The sequence below is a fragment of the Polypterus senegalus genome, chromosome 3 (genome assembly GCF_016835505.1).
Source record: "Polypterus senegalus isolate Bchr_013 chromosome 3, ASM1683550v1, whole genome shotgun sequence".
Taxonomy (NCBI): Eukaryota; Metazoa; Chordata; class Cladistia; order Polypteriformes; family Polypteridae; genus Polypterus; species Polypterus senegalus.
Window position 1 is genome coordinate 81,442,149 of NC_053156.1, and position 21,514 is coordinate 81,463,662.

At 37.4% G+C, this 21,514-nt stretch overlaps 1 protein-coding gene across 2 annotated transcripts in view; it reads left to right on the forward strand.

Moving 5' to 3' along the window:
• lats1 (large tumor suppressor kinase 1) overlaps nt 1–21,514 on the forward strand; it is a 64,169-nt gene that overhangs the window by 12,520 nt on the left and 30,135 nt on the right. The window contains exons 3-4 of one of the 2 annotated variants that reach the window (XM_039747508.1): nt 9,139–9,286; nt 9,823–11,351. In XM_039747508.1, coding sequence (XP_039603442.1) covers nt 9,139–9,286; nt 9,823–11,351 — 1,677 coding nt within the window. The remainder of the gene's footprint in view (nt 1–9,138; nt 9,287–9,822; nt 11,352–21,514) is intronic. The other variant, XM_039747509.1, reaches the window with a different exon arrangement.

The following is a 21,514-nucleotide window of genomic DNA, read 5'->3' on the forward strand; positions in this document are numbered from 1 at the left end:
CCATCATTTAAATACTGCATTTTGTGTTTACTTGTGTTATATTTGACTAATGGTTAAATGTGTTTGATGATCAGAAACATTTTGTGTGACAAACATGCAAAAGAATAAGAAATCAGGAAGGGGGCAAATAGTTTTTCACACCACTGTAGGTAGTAGTCGAGCTTGGGGTTTTAACACAGGAGGCTTGAGTCCATGAGGCAACATCACTAACCACTAAGTCATCATGTAGAAGTAGTTTTGTAGTTCATGTTTGAATATAGATTAGCGATAGGATGGCAACCTATCCATGCTTCTTTCTTACCTTGTGCCCAGTGCTGCTAGGTTGGGCTCTGGACCCATGTCCCCCAGAATAGGATTGAGCAAGTTTAATAAGATCATGTTAAAAGCTATGTTACTTTTGAATTTAAGCAGGTTTTGCTAAAGAATGAGATCAGACTTAATTGGAGTAAAATTACAGCAACTTTTGAGATGCATGATACACAAATTTATAAAGGTTCTTGGCATTTTGCAACTGACGGTATACTCAATATTTAAAGTAAATTAAGAATTTGTGCCATTTTGTATTTCATCATTTACGCAGCATTTTATATTAAGAGAACAAGAGAAAGTGTAAGAAAGTTTAGGTAAATTCAATACAGCAAGAATCCAGACAAAAACTGTACATTACCCACCCACCCCAAAACATCATTAATAGAGCTATATTACTTGTCTAATGTAGTTCATCACATATATTAAGATAATGGATTTAGTTGAATTATGGTACACTTTGCAGTAATTGATGGAAGTATTTTATAGATGGCTGTGTACCGTTCCTTATCTGAAATTGTAATGGAGATTTCCTTCCAATGAAGAAGGTTTGTCAGGATGTATATAGAAAAAATATATATAATTCTGAAAGATTATATTTCAGATGTAGTAGCTAAGAGGACACATTTACATTATGTTTTGTTGTGGGAAAATGGTTCCAGGGATTAGAACATAAGTAGGCAAAGAATCAGAGAGAAGAGGTCCAATACTTCTATTTTATTTACTTAATCAACTATAATAATCAAACACATATAATGCAGACATACAAAACAAAACAATACTTACAGACATATAAAAAGACATAGAGCCATCATCCCATACCAGTAGACTGATGGGGCCCGCTTGTCAGTCTTGTCAAAGGACCAACCCATTTTGCCTTTCATTTACCGGGCGGTGTGCGCTGTCCCCACGGTTGAGCCTCCAAAGAAACTGAGGGCGAAACCTTCCCTTATATACTAATTGAGCGTCCTTGCCCAAAGCGGCTTACGTGTAAGCAGTGTATACAGAAGTGATTAGTTTCAGCACACACACCTTTCCACGGGACGCGGTGTTGTTTTGCACTTGGTCCTGATGATGACGACACCTGGTACCAAACGGCACACAAAAATAAGAATTGCGTAGTGAAGCCCCTTGAAGTGAAAAACAAGTCAGCATGCCCCTTTATCCTGACGGAGACGGCGTCTGGTACCAAAAGGCACACAAAAATAGTGAAGCCCCTCGAAGTGAAAAACAAGTCAGCATAACCCTCTGGCCATATTCCCAGTACTTTTCCTTCTTGAAGCTGGTTTTTGCGCTGAGCGACCAACGCCCATCTGCTCTCTTGATCCCCCCCCTCTCTTTAGAAAAATCCTTCCATTACACATTATCAGTATCCTCATTTTCACTACATTTCCATGTACGGTTTCTAGCATTTCTTAAATATGTTAGTTAGAAATTCTGGGTGCACAAAGAATTAACTGCATTGTTGAATCCTAAAATTGCATTGTCAACTTTCTTTTTACGTATTTGCTTTGCTAAAATCGAGGAGGCATGGTAGCGCAGTGGTAGTGCCATTGTCTCACTGTAAGGAGACCAGGATTCGCGTCCTGGGTCCTCCCTGCCTGAAGTTTTTATGTTCTCTCTTTGTCTGCCTAGGTTTCTACAAGGTACTCCGGTTTCCTCACAAAGTCTCAAGACATTCAGGTTAGGTGAATTGGCAATCCTAAATTGGCCCTAGTGTGTGCTTGCTCTGTGTGTGTGTGTGCATGTGCACGCACACCCTGCAATGGACTGGCGCCCTGTGCAGGGTTTGTTCCCTACCTTGCTCCTTATGGTAGCTAAGATAGGCTCCAGCACACCCCCACAACCCTGTTCAGGACAAAGCGAGTTAGAAACATGTCTGACTGTGCCAAAAATTTTACTGTCATAAGAAAATAAGAAATTTAACAAATGAGAAGAGACCATTCAGTCCATCAAGACAGTTTATTTAATTAATAGCTTTAGCTGTCCTGATATCTCATCCACATTCTTCTTAAAGGTTACCAAGGTTTCTGCATCAACTGCTTGTCTCTGAAGTTTGCTCCAGAGTTTCACAACACTTTATTGAAAGAAGTGCTTCCTGGCTTCAGTTTTAAATACACTTCCACTTAATGTCCACTGTGGTCCTTGAATGTGTGAGTCACCCTTAAGATGAAAGAATGTTGCTGATCAACTTTATCAATGCCTTTGAGGATTTTTAGTACCTGGATTAAGTCCCCATACAGTCTCCTCTGTTCAAGACTAAACAGGTTTAATTCTCTGAGTTTGTCAGAGTAGGTGTTTTGATTTGGGAAAATGGTTCAAGGGGTTCTTTAGAATAAGTGGGCAAAAATCAGAGAGAATAGGTCCGATACTTCAATAAAATTTACTTATTCAATTATAACATATAAATACTTATGAATAGTATAATGCAGTAACAATAGGTTATAGAAATAAATATATATGCTTAAAGAGACAAACATACTTACAGTAACATACATCAAAAGACCCAGAGCCATCATCCTAGACCAGTAGACTGAGGGAGCCCGCATGTCAGTCTCATCAGAGGATCAACCCCGTGTGCCTTTCCCCACGGTTGAGCATCCAAAGAAACTGAGGGCGGAACCTTCCCTTATATACTAATTAGGTTTCCTTGCCCAAAAGCGGCCTACGTGGAAGCAGTGTATGCAGAAGTGATCAGTTTCAGCATACCCCCTCCCTCCACGGGACACGGCGCTATTTTTCTTCTACTCGGCCTTGAGACTAGTGCCTGATACCAGAAGACACAGTAATATGCTTACATGTGAAAAAAGCCTCTCGAAGTGAAAAACAACTCCTTACATAGCCTTGGCTGTATCTTTAGAACATTCCCGGCTGTTTTTCCCAAAACATTAGTCTCTGTAGCTGATTCTGGAGCTGAAGCGACCAATGCCCATCTGCTCTCCTGATTCCCTCCCTCTCTTTATTTCACCTTTGCTTTTTACAGAGAAAAATCCTTCCATTACAGTAGGACATGGACTTAAGTCCTGGGATGCACTTGGCTGTTCTCCTCTGCACAGCTTCAAGTGCTTCTATGTCTTTCTTGCACTGTAGGGACCAGAACTGCATACAATACTCCAGATGTGGTCTTACTAGCGCATTATATAGTTTGAGCATAAAGTCCCTTGAATTAAATTCAACAGTTTTTATGATATAACCTAACATTTTATTAGCCTTTTTAAGTGCTTCTGTGCATTGCATAGTTGATGAAAATATTGCATCAACATAAACCCCTAAATCCTTTAAAGAGTTTGCTTTCTGTGTGACTTGTATTAATAGTTGATGTTCCTTTTGCTCACGAGTAGCACTTTGCACTTTTCTACATTAAACTTCAGTTTCCAGGTGTTCGCCCAGTTCTGAATGTTGTCCATGTCATTGTGAATTCCTTATGCTGCCTCTTCAGTGTCTGCCAATCTTAGTTTCATCTGCAAATTTGACAAGTTTATTAAGTATACCAAAATCCGTGGCATTAATATAAATAAAAAAAAAAGTAATGGTCTATAGTCAGACCCTTGGGGAGCTCCACTGATGACCTTGCTCCATGTGGAGTAATCTCCTCTTCTTATCTGTATCCTTTGTCTCCTGCCAGTTCACCAACAAGAGATCCACTTTTGTAGGTTCCCTCTGATGCTTCAGGTTTCAGAATTAATCTTGGTGTGGGACTGTATCAGATACCTTTTCAAAGTCTAGGTAAATAATGTTGTATGATTTGTTTTTGCCAACTATTCCGTTTGCTTCCAAAAAATGTAAAAGATTGGTTTGGTAAGACCATCTTATAAACCCATACTGGCTGCAATTTAGAATACTGTTTTTGTTTCGGTAATTTCTAGTTTATGTCTTACTATAGTTTCTATAATTTTGCATGGCACAGAAGAACATCTTATTGGTCTGTAATTACTAGGATCTGTTTTGTCTCCCATCTTTGAAGTTTGGAGTCTCATTCCCAACTTTCAAGTTTTCCAGTACTTCTCCTTTCTGAAGTGACTGCTGAAATATGCTTAATAAGGGTTTATAGATGACGTCTTTCATTTCTTTTAATACATTTGGTAAGATCCCATCAGGTCCACAGGTTTTATTAGTCTTCAACGCATATGAGGCTTGAAGCACATACGACTTGTCTATTTTAAAATCTATAAACTCTGCTTTTGTTTTTCCTTTTGCATGAGTCATTCCACTTGTTTCTTCCTTTGTAAATATTTGGGTGAAATATTTGTTCAGTTCATTTGCTATTTCAATCTCATTTTCAGTGATTTCTCCATTTGTGTCCCTAAGGTTTCTTAAATTCTCTTTTATCATCTTTTTACTGATGTAGCACTGAAAAAAATGCTGCTTGTTCATTTTGGCAATTTTTAATTTCATTTTCTCTTCTGACATTTTGAATGTTTTTTGATCTCTTGCTGTAGTTTCCAGTATTCCTTTATGTCACAGTTATCTGGCTTTTTTAATTATCTTGTACAGTGATTTTTTTTTTTTGTTTTTTTAATAATACTCCAATTTATCCATTTTGGTAGATTTTTTCTTTTTTTCATCTTTTTATTGAATTGCTTTTTTGAATAAATTTATTTTTAGCCTGGATCAGAAGAACTCTGACGTGACACCAACTGCCATTTATAGCTGAGTTTTTACTTTCCTATTTGATGTTTGTAGATACTTCTTAATCCCCATAAAGTCTGCTTTCCTCAGTTATAAGTCTTTGTTTTGGTGTGTCTTCAAAGATATCTCATTTTTACTTAATGAATCAGTATCTTCTGTTCTTTTTTACTCTGTTTTCATCGTCATTTGCCATCTGCACCATTTAAGTTTCCTCTTTTGTTTCACCATTTAAGTTTCCTCTTTTGTTTTCCCCTATGGGGGCTTCCTAATCAGTGTTTGGAAAGTTTAATCACCAATGACCACTACATCCTTTTTGTTGCACATCTGTCTTATTTGATTAAGTAATATGTTATTATCTAATTATCAGAATTTGGTGGCCTATTGCAAACTCCAATAACCTAATCTCTGCCCTTCTTCCTTACAAGCTTAACCCACAGTGATTCTCGCATGTTTCCTTCTTCCATCTTGAAGATGTTGGCCTGAATATTATTTTTCAATACATTTGTCTCTTAATTGCATTTTATTTCTAATGTTTCTCGCATTAAGGAGTAAACATTTTAAATGAGGAAAGTTACCTTTTGTGTTTTCTGTCAAGTTTTCTTTAGGTTGGGTTGACTGATTATTTTTATCTTTCTCAGTTTCCGAACTCCAAACCCATTATCTGGTTTAAATGTCTGCACACTAGGGTTTTTGTCCCTTTCTCTTGTAGATGTAGTCCATCTCGTCGGTAAAGGAAATGCTTATGGTAAAAGGCAATCCAGTGGTTGAGAAAAGTAAAACCTTCTTGTTCATACCATATCTGCATCCATGCATTATGGATGAGTATTACATTCTGCTTGTGTAGTCTCTTTCCTGGTGCTGGAAGGATTTCACAGAAAATTACTGATTTTGATTTAGTCTTTAGCTTGTCTCCAAGGTCCCAAAATTTGTTCTGTAGAGAATATGCACTTGTCTTTCCTTTCTTATTTGTTCCAGTATGAACTATAACCAAGGGAACTTCAACTGCCCTCGTCAGTAACTTGTCCACGGGTTGGGTTTTGTGGGGAACTATTGCTTCTGGTAAGCAGCATACTGTGGTTGACACACAATCTCTACTGCATATCGAGCTGATGGTGTTTTGGAGGATTGAATCTGAAACAATGAGTACTTCCCTGTTCTGCACCTCATTCTCTTTACCATTTTCTTAGCATTCATAATAACAGTAGCTTGACTTGAAAATTAGTTGCTTTGTTACTGTTACAGCCAAAATGTTAAATTCTAATTATTGTGATGGCAATTTTTTTGTAAAGCTTATACCTGTAATTTGGTTATCTTGCATATTGTTGATCATGTATTGAAATCTTGGTATTCAGCTCAGATACTCTAATAATCTGCAGGTTATTTTTATTTGAATTGGATAAGATCATTTGTCCAATTAGAAATACATTGGGTATTTCTCAATATGTGAAAATGAATATTATATATTAATATTCAGTGTGATAGCACTGATGGATTGAATCATCAGTGGTGAGTTGTAAGGCATTATAATTTAAGCTCCAGAATAAGCAGAGCAAGATTTAAAGAATAGGTTTTTGTATTTTTCAAGTTGAAGTTATTTCTTCACAAAAATGGTATATATGTATTTGCCGCATGAAACTGTATTCTAAAGTTGTGTTTTCTATTAAGTTTAAAAACTATGTTGTCGCTACTGGCATTTTGTAATGTAACCTATTGGGCATGGAAAATAAAACTTACCAGATACATCTGTTTTTTATGCCTGACAGAAAAGTTGTAGAGCATTGATCCACGTCTTGAAATTACACACTTACTGTAGAATAGCTTATAAATGTCATCTTTGAACAAAAAACACCAGTATTGTGAGGTTCAGCAAGTTTAAAAGAAGACTAGCTGTATGTGGTACATCTGCACTCCTGTTTCTCTGCAACAGCCTTTCAGGACATCGATTCCATTATCCAACCTGCTATATCCTAACCACGGGGGGGGGGTCTGCTGGAGCCAATCCCAGCCAAAACAGGGTGCAAGGCAGGAAACAAACCCCAGGCAGGGTGCCAGCCCACCACAGGGCACACACACTCCAAGCACACACTAGGGACAATAAGAATGGTCTTGAAAGACAAAATCACACTAAACTGCTCATTCCATGTGCTTGATGTTCTGTTGATTTGCTTCTGTATTTATGTGAGAATTCCTCCCAGGAAGGCTACTTTAATGACGCAAGTGAATAGAAAACGTATCCTTACATTGAGAAAAATAGTATACCAGGAATATGAGGTACATGAGAAAAAGGCAACATTGACTCTTGAGAATACAAAAAATAATGTCCTTTATTACACTAAATGATTGTTGCTCAAGAGCAAAAAGCAAGAAAACATTCTTTCATAAGTGTAACCAAAAAAATACTATTTTCAGTTCCATGCAGATTTTGTCCAGCAAAACAACTCCCCGGCTTCTCTCTTCTGTCCGAAGACAGACAGCTGTCTAGTTCTAGTGTTCAGTCCACTCCTTTTATACAGCCATAGGCTCCTTAGCAGTCAATCATGAATGACGCTCTAGGGCAGGGGTGGCAAACTCCAGGCCTCAAGTGCCGCAGTGGCTGCAGGTTTTCATTCTTACCATCTGTTTAATTAGTGGCCAGTTTTTGCTGCTGATTAGTTCTTTTAATTAACTTGACTCAGGCCCCATAGTTGTTTCTTTTTCTTTAATTAGCATCCAAATAATAATGAGACACAAAACAAGCCACCACATGACCAGCTACCCTGTGCCCATTACACAATATCTGAAATTAATGAGAAGTGATGGTCTTGGTAAGGTTGATCTCTCAGGTCACCAAAACATTTTGACGGTGCTCTTAGAAAGAACAGAAAAACAACAGTTTTTGAAATGTGTGCTGTGGCAGAATGAGAGCAGCAACAAGCCATGAAATTAAATAACGGGTTTAATTAACAGGAAGAATCGGCTTCTCATTAAGAAAGTGATTGGAGCGAAATTGGTTGGAGTTTGAAGCCCCAGTTTAGCTGGTCATCTGTTAGCTTGTTTCACATCTCATTTCTGTTTGGCTGTCATTTAATGAAGAAAGAAATCCATTCAGAGGGCCGAACTCTTCTAACAGGGCTATTAAAGTGAAGTTAATTAGCAGTGAAAACTGGTCAATGATTAGGAAAAGGCTTAGAATGAAAACCTGTAGCCACTGCGGCACTCCAGGCCTGGGGTTTGCCACCCCTGCTATAGAGGACCAACCTATTCTGATTTATGTAGCATATTAGCTGTGTTTACATCTCATTGACCTCACCAAAAAACTACTATAAAGCTAAGTCATACTTACAAGCACACTTGTGATACCTGCCGTATGCTGCACTACCCTCATACCCATAAAGCAGTGGCTTGTTCCTCCAGCAGGCCCCTACTCTTCCCTTCACATAAGCCCGTTTCTCTTTTACACATGTCCTGGCTTCATGGCATCTGTTTTGCCAATGCACCACCGTGCACCTGGTGCCCCACATGAAGGTTGGCCATCCCAAAAACGCTTTCTTCCAGGACCGGCAGTTGGCGCCACTTTTACCGCCACCCTCAGATGCCGGTGATACTTCTAATGCGTCTCATGCACTTGCCTACATGCTGCAATAATAAAAAATGATGACTCTAAGTGCACCATTTTAACTATTTACTTAAGAATATGCTGGCTACAAATAGTTACCCTTTTCTTGACTGCTTAAATTTTGGTGTGACGCTAAAGCGCTTAACCATGGATCAACATGCATTTCTTGATCTCTCATTGTCTCTAAACCAGATGCTGAAATATCTGCCTATCACCCCAGTTTGTTGAGTAACACTGTATCAGCTCTACTGGTTTTTATTACCAATAAATTATCAGTACCTTTAATTCATTCAAGAGTCAGATGTGCTTGCTTCCTATTTTACAGCACTTCAACATATCTTCTGAGAGGAAAACATTAAAAAGTGCAGGGCAGCAGACAATAATTGGCTTTGTTAAAAAAGAGTAATAACTTTGCATATTGATTACTTTTTTGTTGCTCATGAACTCAAATCATAGGACTCTATATTTGCAACATACTAAGTTTATTTAAATCTTGCGTAAGTTTTATTTAAAAATGGTTCATTTCCTTTTCTATGCAAAATAGAATGTTGCTAACTAAAAAAATATATAACTTTGTCATCTTTCTATTCTTCTTTTAACATATGTAGGAAATGGTGGTTCAAGCACTAAAACAGACTAATAATCGCAGTATTGAAGCAGCCTTGGGAGGAGGTAAAATAAGCTACCAGGACCCATTAAGAGAGCAGATGGTGGCAGCCGCACCAAGGCCAGGCAGTACAGGAATTAAAACTTCAGGTAACTAATCATGACTGACCAAGTACAAGTTATGTATAAGTGCATGTTGATAGAACTTTATATTAATGATTAGCTTGTGCTTTGCTATTTATATCTGCACAAATACTGACAGTCTTCAAATCACATTCCTCGAACTGCTGCTGTCGATTAAATGCCAGATTTAATTATGATTTTCCAATGAAAACTGTTCTTGAGTATTCAGCTATTTCCTAGATGAACAGTAAGTAGATTTAGTCTGTAAACCGTCAGTAGTCTATCTTATAATCTTTCTACATGCCTTTTAAAAGAACCCATAATGTATGTTATAACTATTCCAACAAATGTATATTACCTTTTGGGTCTTTTAGAATTAAAACAATGGTTAAATAAAGTTTGTAAATGAATACCACTAAAGAACTGGCTTAATATTTTACTTCCTTAAGCTGTCGCCTTTATGATACATATTATTTTATTACTGATGCTATACTTACTCTGTAGAAGACATACTGACTTTTTTTTTCTTCCCTTTGTAAATCTAAAATATTTTTCAATTATAGCAGCACATGTTCAGCAGGCGGTTAACAGAAAGCAGAGTTGGAAAGGTTCTAAGGAGTCCTTGGTTCCACAGCGACATGGCCCACCTCTTGTTGAAGGAGTAATGTATCGCTCAGAGAGTCCTAGTCCACAGTCTGAAATTGGAAGTCGACCACCATCTGGTTCTGGATTGGCAGCCTTTGTCCAAAGTCATCCTGCCAACGGTCAACGTGTAAACCCTCCCCCACCTCCCCAGGCAAGAAGTGTCACTCCCCCACCACCACCAACAAGGGGCACAACTCCACCTCCAGCAGCTTGGGAAGCTAACCCCTCAACTAAGAGGTTTTCAGGCAATATGGAGTATCTAGTTCCTCGAATATCTCCGGCACCTCAGGTTCAGTGGCCAGAGAGTTATCCAACACCACCTCAACAGAGCCAACGAGGCTTAAGCCCTGGTGGAAGGCAGCCTATTATCATGCAGAGCTGTGGTGCCTCTAAGTTTAACTTCCCTTCTGCTTGGTCGCAAAATGGTACAAATCAAGCAGACTTTCTTGGACACCAAAGTATTGGCATGGGTTGCAATAGCCGGCAACCTCCACCACCTTATCCAGTCTCACAAGGCAGCCGCCAAAGTCCTACTGCCTTACAAATGCAGGCTGGAGGCCCAGCCTCCTCTCCTCCTTATTCCAATGGTACAAACCTTCCTAAGTCCCTGATGGTTCCCAATAGGAACAGCCATAACTTGGAAATGTACAATATTAACCTTCCTGGTGCTTCTGCTCCTTGGCCTCCACAGCCTCTTGCTCCTGTTCAGCCCCAGTCTTCCACAGGAAATAGTGGTCATGATATTATTCCTGCTTCTTGGCAAATGAACATTCCCGTACGGTCAAATTCCTTCAATAGTCACCAAGTGAGTGGACGTCAAAGTAATTCTCAGCCATCTGCCACCACTGTAACTGCCATCACACAGGCACCAATTCTCCAACCTGTCAAGAGTATGAGAGTGCCTAAGCCAGAGCTGCAGACAGCAGTAGCACCCACCCATCCCCCTTGGATGCAGCAGGCACCTTCAGCCCCTATCGGTCCTTATCAGGAAGGACCACCACCTATTACTCCATCTCCTGTGGTTGTTGAAGCCCCCAGTTATCAAGGTCCCCCACCACCTTACCCTAAACATCTCCTTCAGCAACAGACAAACCAGTCTGCACCAATTCATGAATTACCTAGTAAAACTGGTAGCGTAAAAGAGGATCAGTGCTTTGGATCATGTAGAAAGGAGCAAGATGAGGAAAGTAGTAGTACTAGTTGCTATGATAAAACAGAGACCACTGAGGGAACAGTGTGTGTAGTGGACAAAGAGAAAAAGCAGATAACTACTTCACCAGTGCCTGTGAGGAAAAACAAGAAAGATGAAGAGCGCAGAGAGTCACTTGTACAAAGCTACTCCCCTCAAGCATTCAAGTTCTTCATGGAGCAGCATGTGGAAAATATTCTGAAGAACCACCAGCAAAGGATGCGGAGGAGAAAGCAGCTCGAAAGTGAGATGCAAAGAGTAAGAGTGTATTTTTTCTCTTGTTATAAATGTGTTGGGACTGAGTCTTACACTGTATAGTTATGTTTTGTATGAGGACTGGCAATTAATATGACTGAGATTTGTCTGTGGGAGAAGTCCATACATACTCTGGGAGAATTTGAGATTTTTTACCTTTCTTAGGGCCCTATGGAATCTGTCTTATTTTTTCACAAATTTCGTTCTATTGTTTTTGATCTTTGGTTTTCACTGTTTCATTTTTCCTTGATTCGGAATTTTTGGGTTTATATATATATATATATATAAAAATATATATAAAAAATATATAATTTTTTTTTATTATTTTTGTTTACTTTTAATAGCAACAGCTACAACAAAGTAAATAATAATGAAATGGCACGTTACATTCCTTTTTATGAAACAACACACTAGCACAACTGAACCTTATTTCGCAGTTCCATCCATCAGGTAGGAGCCCAGATCCTCCATGATGCTATATGCTGAGAAGGCAGTAAGACAGTGAGTGCCCTCCAGAATTGTAAGAGCTGTTACTAGTTTGATACATCCTTCTGAGATGAAGGTTAACTACACTTTTTGGGTCTAGGATATTTGTTACAGACTGAGTTGATGTGATCTCAGCTAGAAAGAACTTTTTGTAGAGGTGAATATGTTTAGCGAGGTACCCTACTGATTTGAACCAGCTATTTCACGTGGTGGTTCCTGGCAGGCTTCTTGAAGAAGGCAGACTTTACCCACATCACTAGTGTTGCAGCCTCACTAAAGTATTTATAGTGCTGCCCGGTCTCTCCCGCCAAACTGATGACATGACACAAGCCGATTGAATGTACACTGTTAGGCATAACCCCTTTAAAAACTTCCTAGTATGCTTTCAGACAGTAGGATGCATTGTCTGTAACCATTGCTAAAATGTCATTCAGATTCAGCTGGTTGTTGTGAAGGGACCGAAGTGCTGGCTGTGAAGGGGTGGAAAAGTTGCAGCTCTCCATAAAGATAACATCTGCCAAAAAGTACTGGTCTTCAGTACTTGTAATTGCAGTTATGTAAATTATTTCTAATGATTATTAAACCTTAAATGTTTACAGATTGAAAGCCTGCATCATTACATCTGCAGCTTCATCTACTGCATATCTTAAAATAATTAATTACAAAGCAAAAGCAAATTAATCTGCAAGATGATAAATCCGGGAATTAAACAGAAAAAAAGAAAGAGAAACCCACTTTTAAGGGCTCGTTGCATCTAATGAGAAGCCTGCTCTTCTGCCCAGGTTTGTAGGTGCCGAGTTTCTACAAGAGTTGTGTTCGCTTGAAAAATAACAAACTAAAAAATAGTATCTGAATGATAGAACTACAGATTATTCATTCATTTAATTTATTGGGAAGTTTTGTAACAGTCACCTCTTCAGTCTCTAAATTCCTCATATTTCCGTTTTTAAAATTAAAATCCGGTTTTAAGCATTAATTCTGTGATTCTGTCCATGTTTTCCGCATTGTGGAAATCATAGGATCCTAATTTGCGGTTCAAGTTTGAGGCAGCACATTATTCTGGTGCCTGATAGAGAGAGTAGCCTGATCTCTGGGGAAACACCTTCAGATTGCCGTGATCTTTAATAAAGACCCCTCATGTCATAAAGAAATATTAAAATTATTTGGTGTTTATTTATTAAAATGCTATAAAAGATTTAGATGATCACTGGCTTGACTTGAGCCAGTTTAGTCATGGATGCATATCTGCAATAAAATGTGCACTAGAAAGTGTCCAAACTGAGTATCAAAACGGTTGAGCTAAAGTGAGTGGCACCTATGTTTGAAAAGGTTGTTTTGCTTTTAGTTATGGTAACAATGGTAAGGGACTTTAACATCCTGTTGCAGTCTAAGATTATCAAAAATTAAGTTTCAGATATTCATATTAAAAATAAATATTCAAATATATTTGAACATAGGTTAAAAGTTTTATCTGTTACTTGTACATCTGTACTTTATGTACAGTACTTTTTATATTATTTACATTTTTACTTTTTTTGTTTACAGTACATCTGCAGAGCATGAGGTGCTTATGACTCATGCACTGTTTTTCAGAAAATGCAGCCATCAAATGAAAGTGACACTGAGAAAGATCTTTTGTTTTGTAAATGTGACGATCAGCAGAAGCAGTAATAAATGCCAGCAAGGAACTGCCAGATCTAAACACTATTGTGGCGAATTGCTCACATACTGAAGTGAATTTAGCTGCAGGTGGAAGTCCCATTTTACTTATGGCACCAAGCATGGTTATATTCTTGAATAAAAGTGCATGTGTTTATTTAATATTTGGACTAAAGTCTTCACACATTATACACTTCACATCATTATTAGTATAACATGGAAAAAGTTTCTGCTTTAGGTATGTGTTCAGCATTTCTTGCCTCGCATTTCCTTTCATCCTACACCTACCCAGATCTTTGTAGACACAGAACACACATGAAATGCATTTGTTCCAGATAAAGTTATACTGTATTATTTACCCTATACAACTCCAGGCACCTCACACGCAGATAAGGAGCTTTGAGCTGGAAGAAACTTTTTGCCCGAATTGAGCACCGTTTTGGTGGTGGGGGTGATAATGGGATAGCAGGCTGCTTGTGTTGATCGACACATTTACAAAACAGAAGGCACTGATGAGGAGATGTGTGAAGGAATTTAAAGTGGCCCAGGATTATGAGTTTTTCTTAGGCTTCAGGGATTCTAGTGTTAAGTCACTAGCATGAGACACCAGTTGTGTGCTGGGAGTGGGAGTCATCTGTCAATGAATAACGTATGGAGTTAAGCTAAATGAGGTAATTTTTGTGCCATTTACAGATGTAGCAAAAATATAATAAACATAATCTTAATACATGTTTTTCATATGCCTTGTTATAGGCATTAGGTTTCAAGATGCAGGCTGTGTGTGCCATCATGTATTGGCTGAAGTTGCTGTACTGTATATGCATCGCTGACATTAAAAATTTTCTTTAAAAAGCCAGTTTTAAAATAATCAAAAAATCTAATTATGGCAGTTATTTTCTGCTGTTGTTCATGAGTAATTAAAGCAGTTTTTGTTTGCTGAAGTGAAGTTATAAGAGTGAATTGGAACCTGATAAAGTACAGAAGGATAGGTTTATGGTGCTGGAGAAGTTGTTTGAAAGAACAAAGAGCAATAGCAGGTTAGAAAAATCTATCCCAAGCTGCGTTGGGAAAGGGGTGTATTTACAAACCAGAAGGTTGTCAGTGTTATAATGATACAGACTAGCCATTCAAAATTACAGAATAGTTGATTGTGCCAGTAATATGCCAAAAAGTTCTGTAAAATACAGCAGTACTTCACAGTGTTAGTGATGCACTGATTATTCGGACGCTGATCTAAATCAGCAGATTTTCCCTACAAAAGACTCGATTGGTGATTGGCATATTGACCAATTACAAAATACAATTTTTTATTTAGTCCCTTCTTTTCTAAGCTTCACTGGAATTCAGTTACGGTGATCTTTGCAGTGCATGTTTGCTGCAAACATCTTGTAAACTGAAAGAAAAAAAACATGTTATTAGCCTTTACATTAAAGAAAGTGGAGTAATAAACTCAGAAAAAGAAACAGGAAGAATCTTTCCTGTGCAATTAGCCAAACAGTAAGAAAATCTAATTTAATGAATTCTGACCTTTTGTCCTTTAATTAAAATGGATGCTGCTTGTCTGAGTTTGGATAGTGAGTGAGCTTGCGTTTTAGTACAGCAGCTCACATGTTCAAGTAGAAAAGCAAAAGATAATGAAAAATTTGAAATAGACTTGTTAGCTTAACAGCAAAATTTATCAGTTTAACTTGTCTAAACATGTGAGCTTTGTATATTCTTCATAATATTCTTTTGAACATCTGATAGATTTTCAGCTTTTTTATTGGTTATTATTTGTTTTTGTGTATTATACATTATTAAGTTTCGGTAAGATACAAGGACTGCATAATTTAAAATGGTAATTCATATTTATAATTACACCTGAATAATTGAGAATTCTAGCAGGTGCACTGGAAAAAAACAGCTATATAAATATCGTAGTTTATATTAATAGCAAAAAAGGTGTAGTGCAAACAATGATTGAAAATTATTAAAACATGTAAATGCATATACAATATATGCAGTATCAACTAATTGAATGAATGTGAGGGAATGCATATATTTTTTGTTAGACAAATGGTGAAAGGTTTTTTTTTTTTTTTTAATTAAGCTTTGTTTCAGGAAAGTATGTTATAGAAGAAATTAAACAATATAACCACTTCTAATTATGAGAAGCACTTTATTTTCTTCCATGCCCTATGTATTGGGGATAAATATTTTCTGTACATATTTTAATAGTTAAAAAGTGTGCGTTCTTTGGAAATTTTAAATATTTTAGTGTCTTATGTGGTCACATTAATGAACAATAAACCTACAGAATTTAATTTTGTTAATTAAAAATTAACAGACAACTCCTGTGGTCTGTAGTTTAATTTAAAAAAAAAAAATACCAAAGTTAACAGTTTAATAAAGAACATACAGCTTCTACGTGTCGGGTTGTGCAGGATCTTAGTACAAAAAGTTTTAAAGGGATAAAGAAAAACATATTGCAATCAGTATAGATATCTGCCAATTCAATAACATGAAATCGGTGATCAGTAGCTGCCATTAAAAAAAAAACTAATCAGAGAATCCCTACGGAGCATATTTGAAGTAACACGATACTAACATTAGTGCAGGATAAAATAAACAGCCATTCTGTTGCAATCAAATTTAAGGATTTGCCTTTAAATATGATTTTTATCAGATTTATTTCAGATTGAATAGTGATATTGATCCGATATCTCTATTACAGGCTTAAAAAATATGCAATGGATTATAAATAAGGTGACAAAGTTACTATTACTCAAAATGCAAAGAAAAGAGAGCCTTATGCAAAGCTGTTAAAATAAATTATGTTGAGCTTTGACAACATACCTACTTTCTCACTTCATACAGGCTGAGGTCATTTCACCAGAGGGTCAGCACTGTTGTCTTTCCTTTTTTCCCCATATATATGCTTGTTTCCTTCTAAATAAAACCAATCATATGATTTGCACTGGCATAACATATTCTCAATACTCTTACCTTCATTTCTAGCAGCTGCCAAGGCACATACCAGTATGATATTCATAAACAAGGTATCATCCCTAATTTCCAAACAGCAGTTGAATGGGGGCTGCTGTATTACACCCCTTTTTCCGCCTGCTTAGGAATTACAGTATTTAATATCTGAACTAGATTTAAATCAGAAGCATACTAAAATGAGAAGCTGATAGAATGGTGAATAAGTAGAGTAATTTACATATGACAATGTGTTTGAAACAGGGCAATGATTGCCATGTATTTTTTCATATTTATTGTTGTGGAAGTAATTTGGAATTGTCAGCTTAGCAACATGCATGTCTTTTGCATAGAGGCCTTTTGTCACTTACATTGTAAGGGGACTTTGCCACTTAATACACATTTGGCCAGACCTGTTACACTGTGAAGTACATTTTTTTTATCTAATGTGTTTTCCAGGTGTGTTTCATAGAAAGAAAAAACCTTTTAAATTTTTGTTAAGAAAAGTTTTCACAAAACTCAAGTAAGGCACATGTTTCCTTTCAATTTGTAGAGATCAACTCATATTAGGACTGAGTGTCTGAGCCCAAATTATTTTTTGTTTTTTCAGTATTTTGATCTGTTTTGATTTTTTTTTTTTTAATGTTAGGGAGCTTTGCATCAAATAAAGACAGGTCCTTTTTTATTCTTCATACAGCTTTGTACTGATCCTGGAGCATTCTACACAACTCATACACATTCATACACAAATACAGAGGAAATGTACTGAAGGTATATATAGGGCAAAAGATAGCAATTTTTTTTTTTTTAATTATTTCATTACTTGTATTCGCCAGATACTGTGGCTAGTTTTAAATAAAATTGCAATGAGCAAAGTTAAGATTAAAAAATATCCTTTTTAAGGTGGACATTACTAATAGTTTTGATGTTGCACAATGTTATCTGCACAGAGAACATGGAGGTAAGCCATAGTGTGCATTCATGCATTTTCTAATTATATTTAACCACTAGCAAAATACCCGCGCTTCGCAGCGGAGAAGTAGTGTGTTAAAGAAGCAATGAAAAGAAAAGGAAACATTTTGAAAATAACGTAACCTGATTGTCAATGTAATTGTTTTGTCACTGTTGTGAGTGATGAGTAGTGTTGTCATATATATATATATATATATATATATTTATTTATTTATTTATTTATTTATTTATTTATTTATTTACACACACACACATAAACATATATATATATATACACACACACATATATAAACATATATATACATATACATACATATCTACATATATACACACACAGCTATTTCATTATCAGTGCAATACGCTGTTTGTTAAAACAGTTGACTCCGCTCTTACGTGCAATAACAAATCAAATCATTCAGTTGTCTTTGCTCATATGTCATTTTAGAGCTGGACGCCTGGCATCTTTTTTTGGCCACAAGTTCGTTTCTGTTTGGTATGAGGTTCTGTGTTGTGGAGATTCTCAGGATGGATTGCAGGTGCTCATCAGTGAGGCGACTCCTGTGTGCTGTTTTGTTAGTCTTTATCACTGAGAAGATCTTCTTACACAGATATGTGGTACCAAACATGCACAAGGTTCGAGCCGCATGTAGACGGACTTTTTTTGTTCTTCAAAGTCACCAAAGCGCCGTGCAAACTCAGTGCGCAATAACTCTAGCCGCAATAACTTGCAGCATCATAAGGTAGACTTGATTAACGCGGTTAGTGTTGGCAAGGCAGCTGAAGCGCTGCATTATGGGATCTGTAGTTTATTGTGTTACCAGCGCTTCATATACCGGGCCATTAATAACAATAATACAGTATATAAAATGATCTGCGGGCGGATATAATTACACACGGGCGGATGTTCCCAGCCCTTGAGTTTGACACATATGGACTAAATAGAATTTGAAAAGATATATTTTTCAAATGTGATCGCATAATTCAGATAGAGTTGACACGCACTACAGCCTGCATGCCTCAATGAGTCATCCTCCCCTCGCTCTTACTTTTTTACCGTTCATCTAATGAATACACTGAGTATGGCTTTACCAAAACAATCATTGATGGTGAATAAAGTATCCATTATTCGAGTATGTAGATTGGTATATATATATATACATATATATATACCAGCGTATCATAGCGAGAAGTAGTGTGTTAAAAAGGTAGAAAAGAAAAGGGAACATTTTAAAAATAGCGTAACATGACTGTCAATATACAGTATTTGTTTTGTGAGTGTTACTGAGTGTTGCTGTCATCAAGGATTTGATTATCATTATTTCTTTCAATCAGGTTCGTATTTGTAGGATGTGTTGTGTTCAAGTTACATTCCGTGTTTGTCAATCGTTGTAAAGATGACAGGTTTCATTCATCGATTCGTTTCTTACTGCATCAATAAACGGCTCGTCTTCTTCTTTATCTGAGACCTGACACACTGCATGCACGGGTTTTTACACTGTCTTTCTTTAGCGGGACATTGACTTTTTCCACCGTGTGCTTTGTTTCCGCAGTAGCTGGATTTATGAATATGCTTATCAGGCGCTTCATATTTTTGCTGCCTTTTCAATTGTGTAATTAGTTTTGTTCAGCGCTCTTTGGAACTGTTGCTTTTTATCTGTGCACTGCGTCAGTTCACGTGAGCCGCTTGGTGTACTTGCATCGAAGGTTCCCAGCAGTGCTGGTGCCATCTCGTGCTATGTCCATGGCTGTATTTAATGTTACCTTAGTCCTGGCACTTAAAACTTTCTCTCGCAGTTTCGCTGAGTTTGTGTCAAACACCACCCTGACCATCTCATCTTCCTCTCCATAAGCACAGTCCTTCACCCGTGAATATTTACCCGTGGCAGTTTGCTATTGGATTGCCGCTGACGGACGGCCTTATATGGGTGGGCACTAAATTACAAACGCCAGCAGCAGCCTGTCTATGAACTTAATTTAAAGTGTAGGTTTACATCGTGCTTTGTTTCAGTAGCAGAACTCATGAATATGGTTGTATATGTCACTTTCGCTCGCTTCTTATTGTTTCGCTGCCTTCTCAATTATATAATGCATGTTTTCTTAAGCGCTTTTTTGAGGTCTTCCTGGTTTTCTATGTACTGCGTGATTACGTGGGAGGCGTGATGATGTCACACGAAACTCCGCCCCACGCGTTGAAGCTCATCTCCATTACAGTAAATGGAGAAAACTGCTTCCAGTTATGACCATTACGCGTAGAATTTCGATATAAAACCTGCCCAACTTTTGTAAGGAAGCTGTAAGGAATGAACCTGCCAAATTTCAGCCTTCCACCCACACAGTGCGTGAGTGCGTGAGTGCGTGAGTGAGTGAGTGAGTGAGTGAGTGAGAGTGAGTGAGTGAGTGAGTGAGTGAGTGCGTGAGTGCGTGAGTGCGTGAGTGCGTGCGTGCGTGCTTTGCCTTTTATTAGTATAGATTACAGGACATACCACACATATTTTCATTTTTATAGTAGGGCAGGAAAGATTAGCCATTTTAGCCAATATTTTTCTTCTGAGCTTTTTATAACTATGGAGAAAACAATGGAAGTTTCTAGTTGAAATAAATAAAAGGAAAAGCCGACATTGCCACAGGCAGAAACTGTTCTAGGCTGTGTGTTTTTAATTTAAATGGCAAGTTATCTACCATACCTTTGTACTACTAAACTGAGACATTTGACAAACAACAATAATGTCAAAATTTTAAATTGTTTTATACATACATGTACTTTGGCAAAATATGATAGAAGGAATGTTTGAGATGTTTGTATCTATCATTGAATCCTTTTTAAAATGTTCATGTGCCACATAGAAATCTATCTTAAAAGAACACCTAAATATTAGAACTGATAGAAATCTATCTAAAAGCAACATCTACATAATAGAAGTGATCTAAAAAATGTTTTAGTAATCAGTTTACTATCATTCTTTTCAATTCATAATCTGTTACTCATTTAACTGAGCTTCAGTTCCTTCTGTATAGTGTAAAATATGTGGATTGGCCAACAAAGTTCTCTATCAATATTTTGACCCAAAGAAGACGGGTGCTCTAACCTAAGAGTGTCTATCCAACATTTTTGGATTATATTGTCAGCCGCAAAGTTACTGAATAACCAGACAAATCGTGTTTTGTAACAAAAAGGGGTGCACTTGTCTTTCAGAACACAGTAACAGCTTGTCAGCAAGCAGTAATGCAATGAATCACATATCGATATGTGCCCAGTTTTATTGATGGATTGATTTCTTAACAGTCCTAAACATATATATATATATATATATATATATATATATATATATATATATATATATATATATATATATATATATATATCACTAAGGCAAGACACTCATGGAAAACATGCGGAAGGGGTGTGGATTCACTAAGCCGCCGACAAGTAAGACACCTATGGCGCACGCAGGAAGGAGCCACGCCGGAAGTGAATCGCCATTTGCAGTGTGTAAAACTGTTTGCGAGGGGTATACCATGGGATCCTTAAAACAATCCTTTACAACTGAGGTTAAAACACAATGAAGTAAGCAGTCTTTAAAACCGAGTTTTCGGTTACGACGCACGACTGCCTGCACCATAGCAAACTGTTTTACACGCTACATACAGCAATTCGCATCCGCGACAAACATGCGTCTTCTTCACTCACAGACAATTATATGTTGCTCTCTCCAGAGTTCCATCTTTTCATTCACTTTCTGTTGTATCCTCAAACCCTCCCTTTTTAGTCAACTGTGTCTTTCCAGAAGTGTTCAACCATCAATAAATAATTATGTGGCGTTTGTTATGCCACGGGTTCACTATTGTGTTGTATTTTGCTCTCTCCAGAGTTCCATCTTTTCATTCACTTACTGTTGTATTCTCATACCAACCCATTTTAGACAACCGTGTCTTTCCAGAAGTGTTTAGCATTCAATAAGTAATTATGCCTGAGATTGAGCGTGTGTCTACCCGATGCAGAGAGGCGTGGGTAAGCCGTTGAACCCCATTCGGGCTGCAAACCGTGGAATTCCCACTAAGTGCGACTCATACGCTCCCACTGGTTGCGT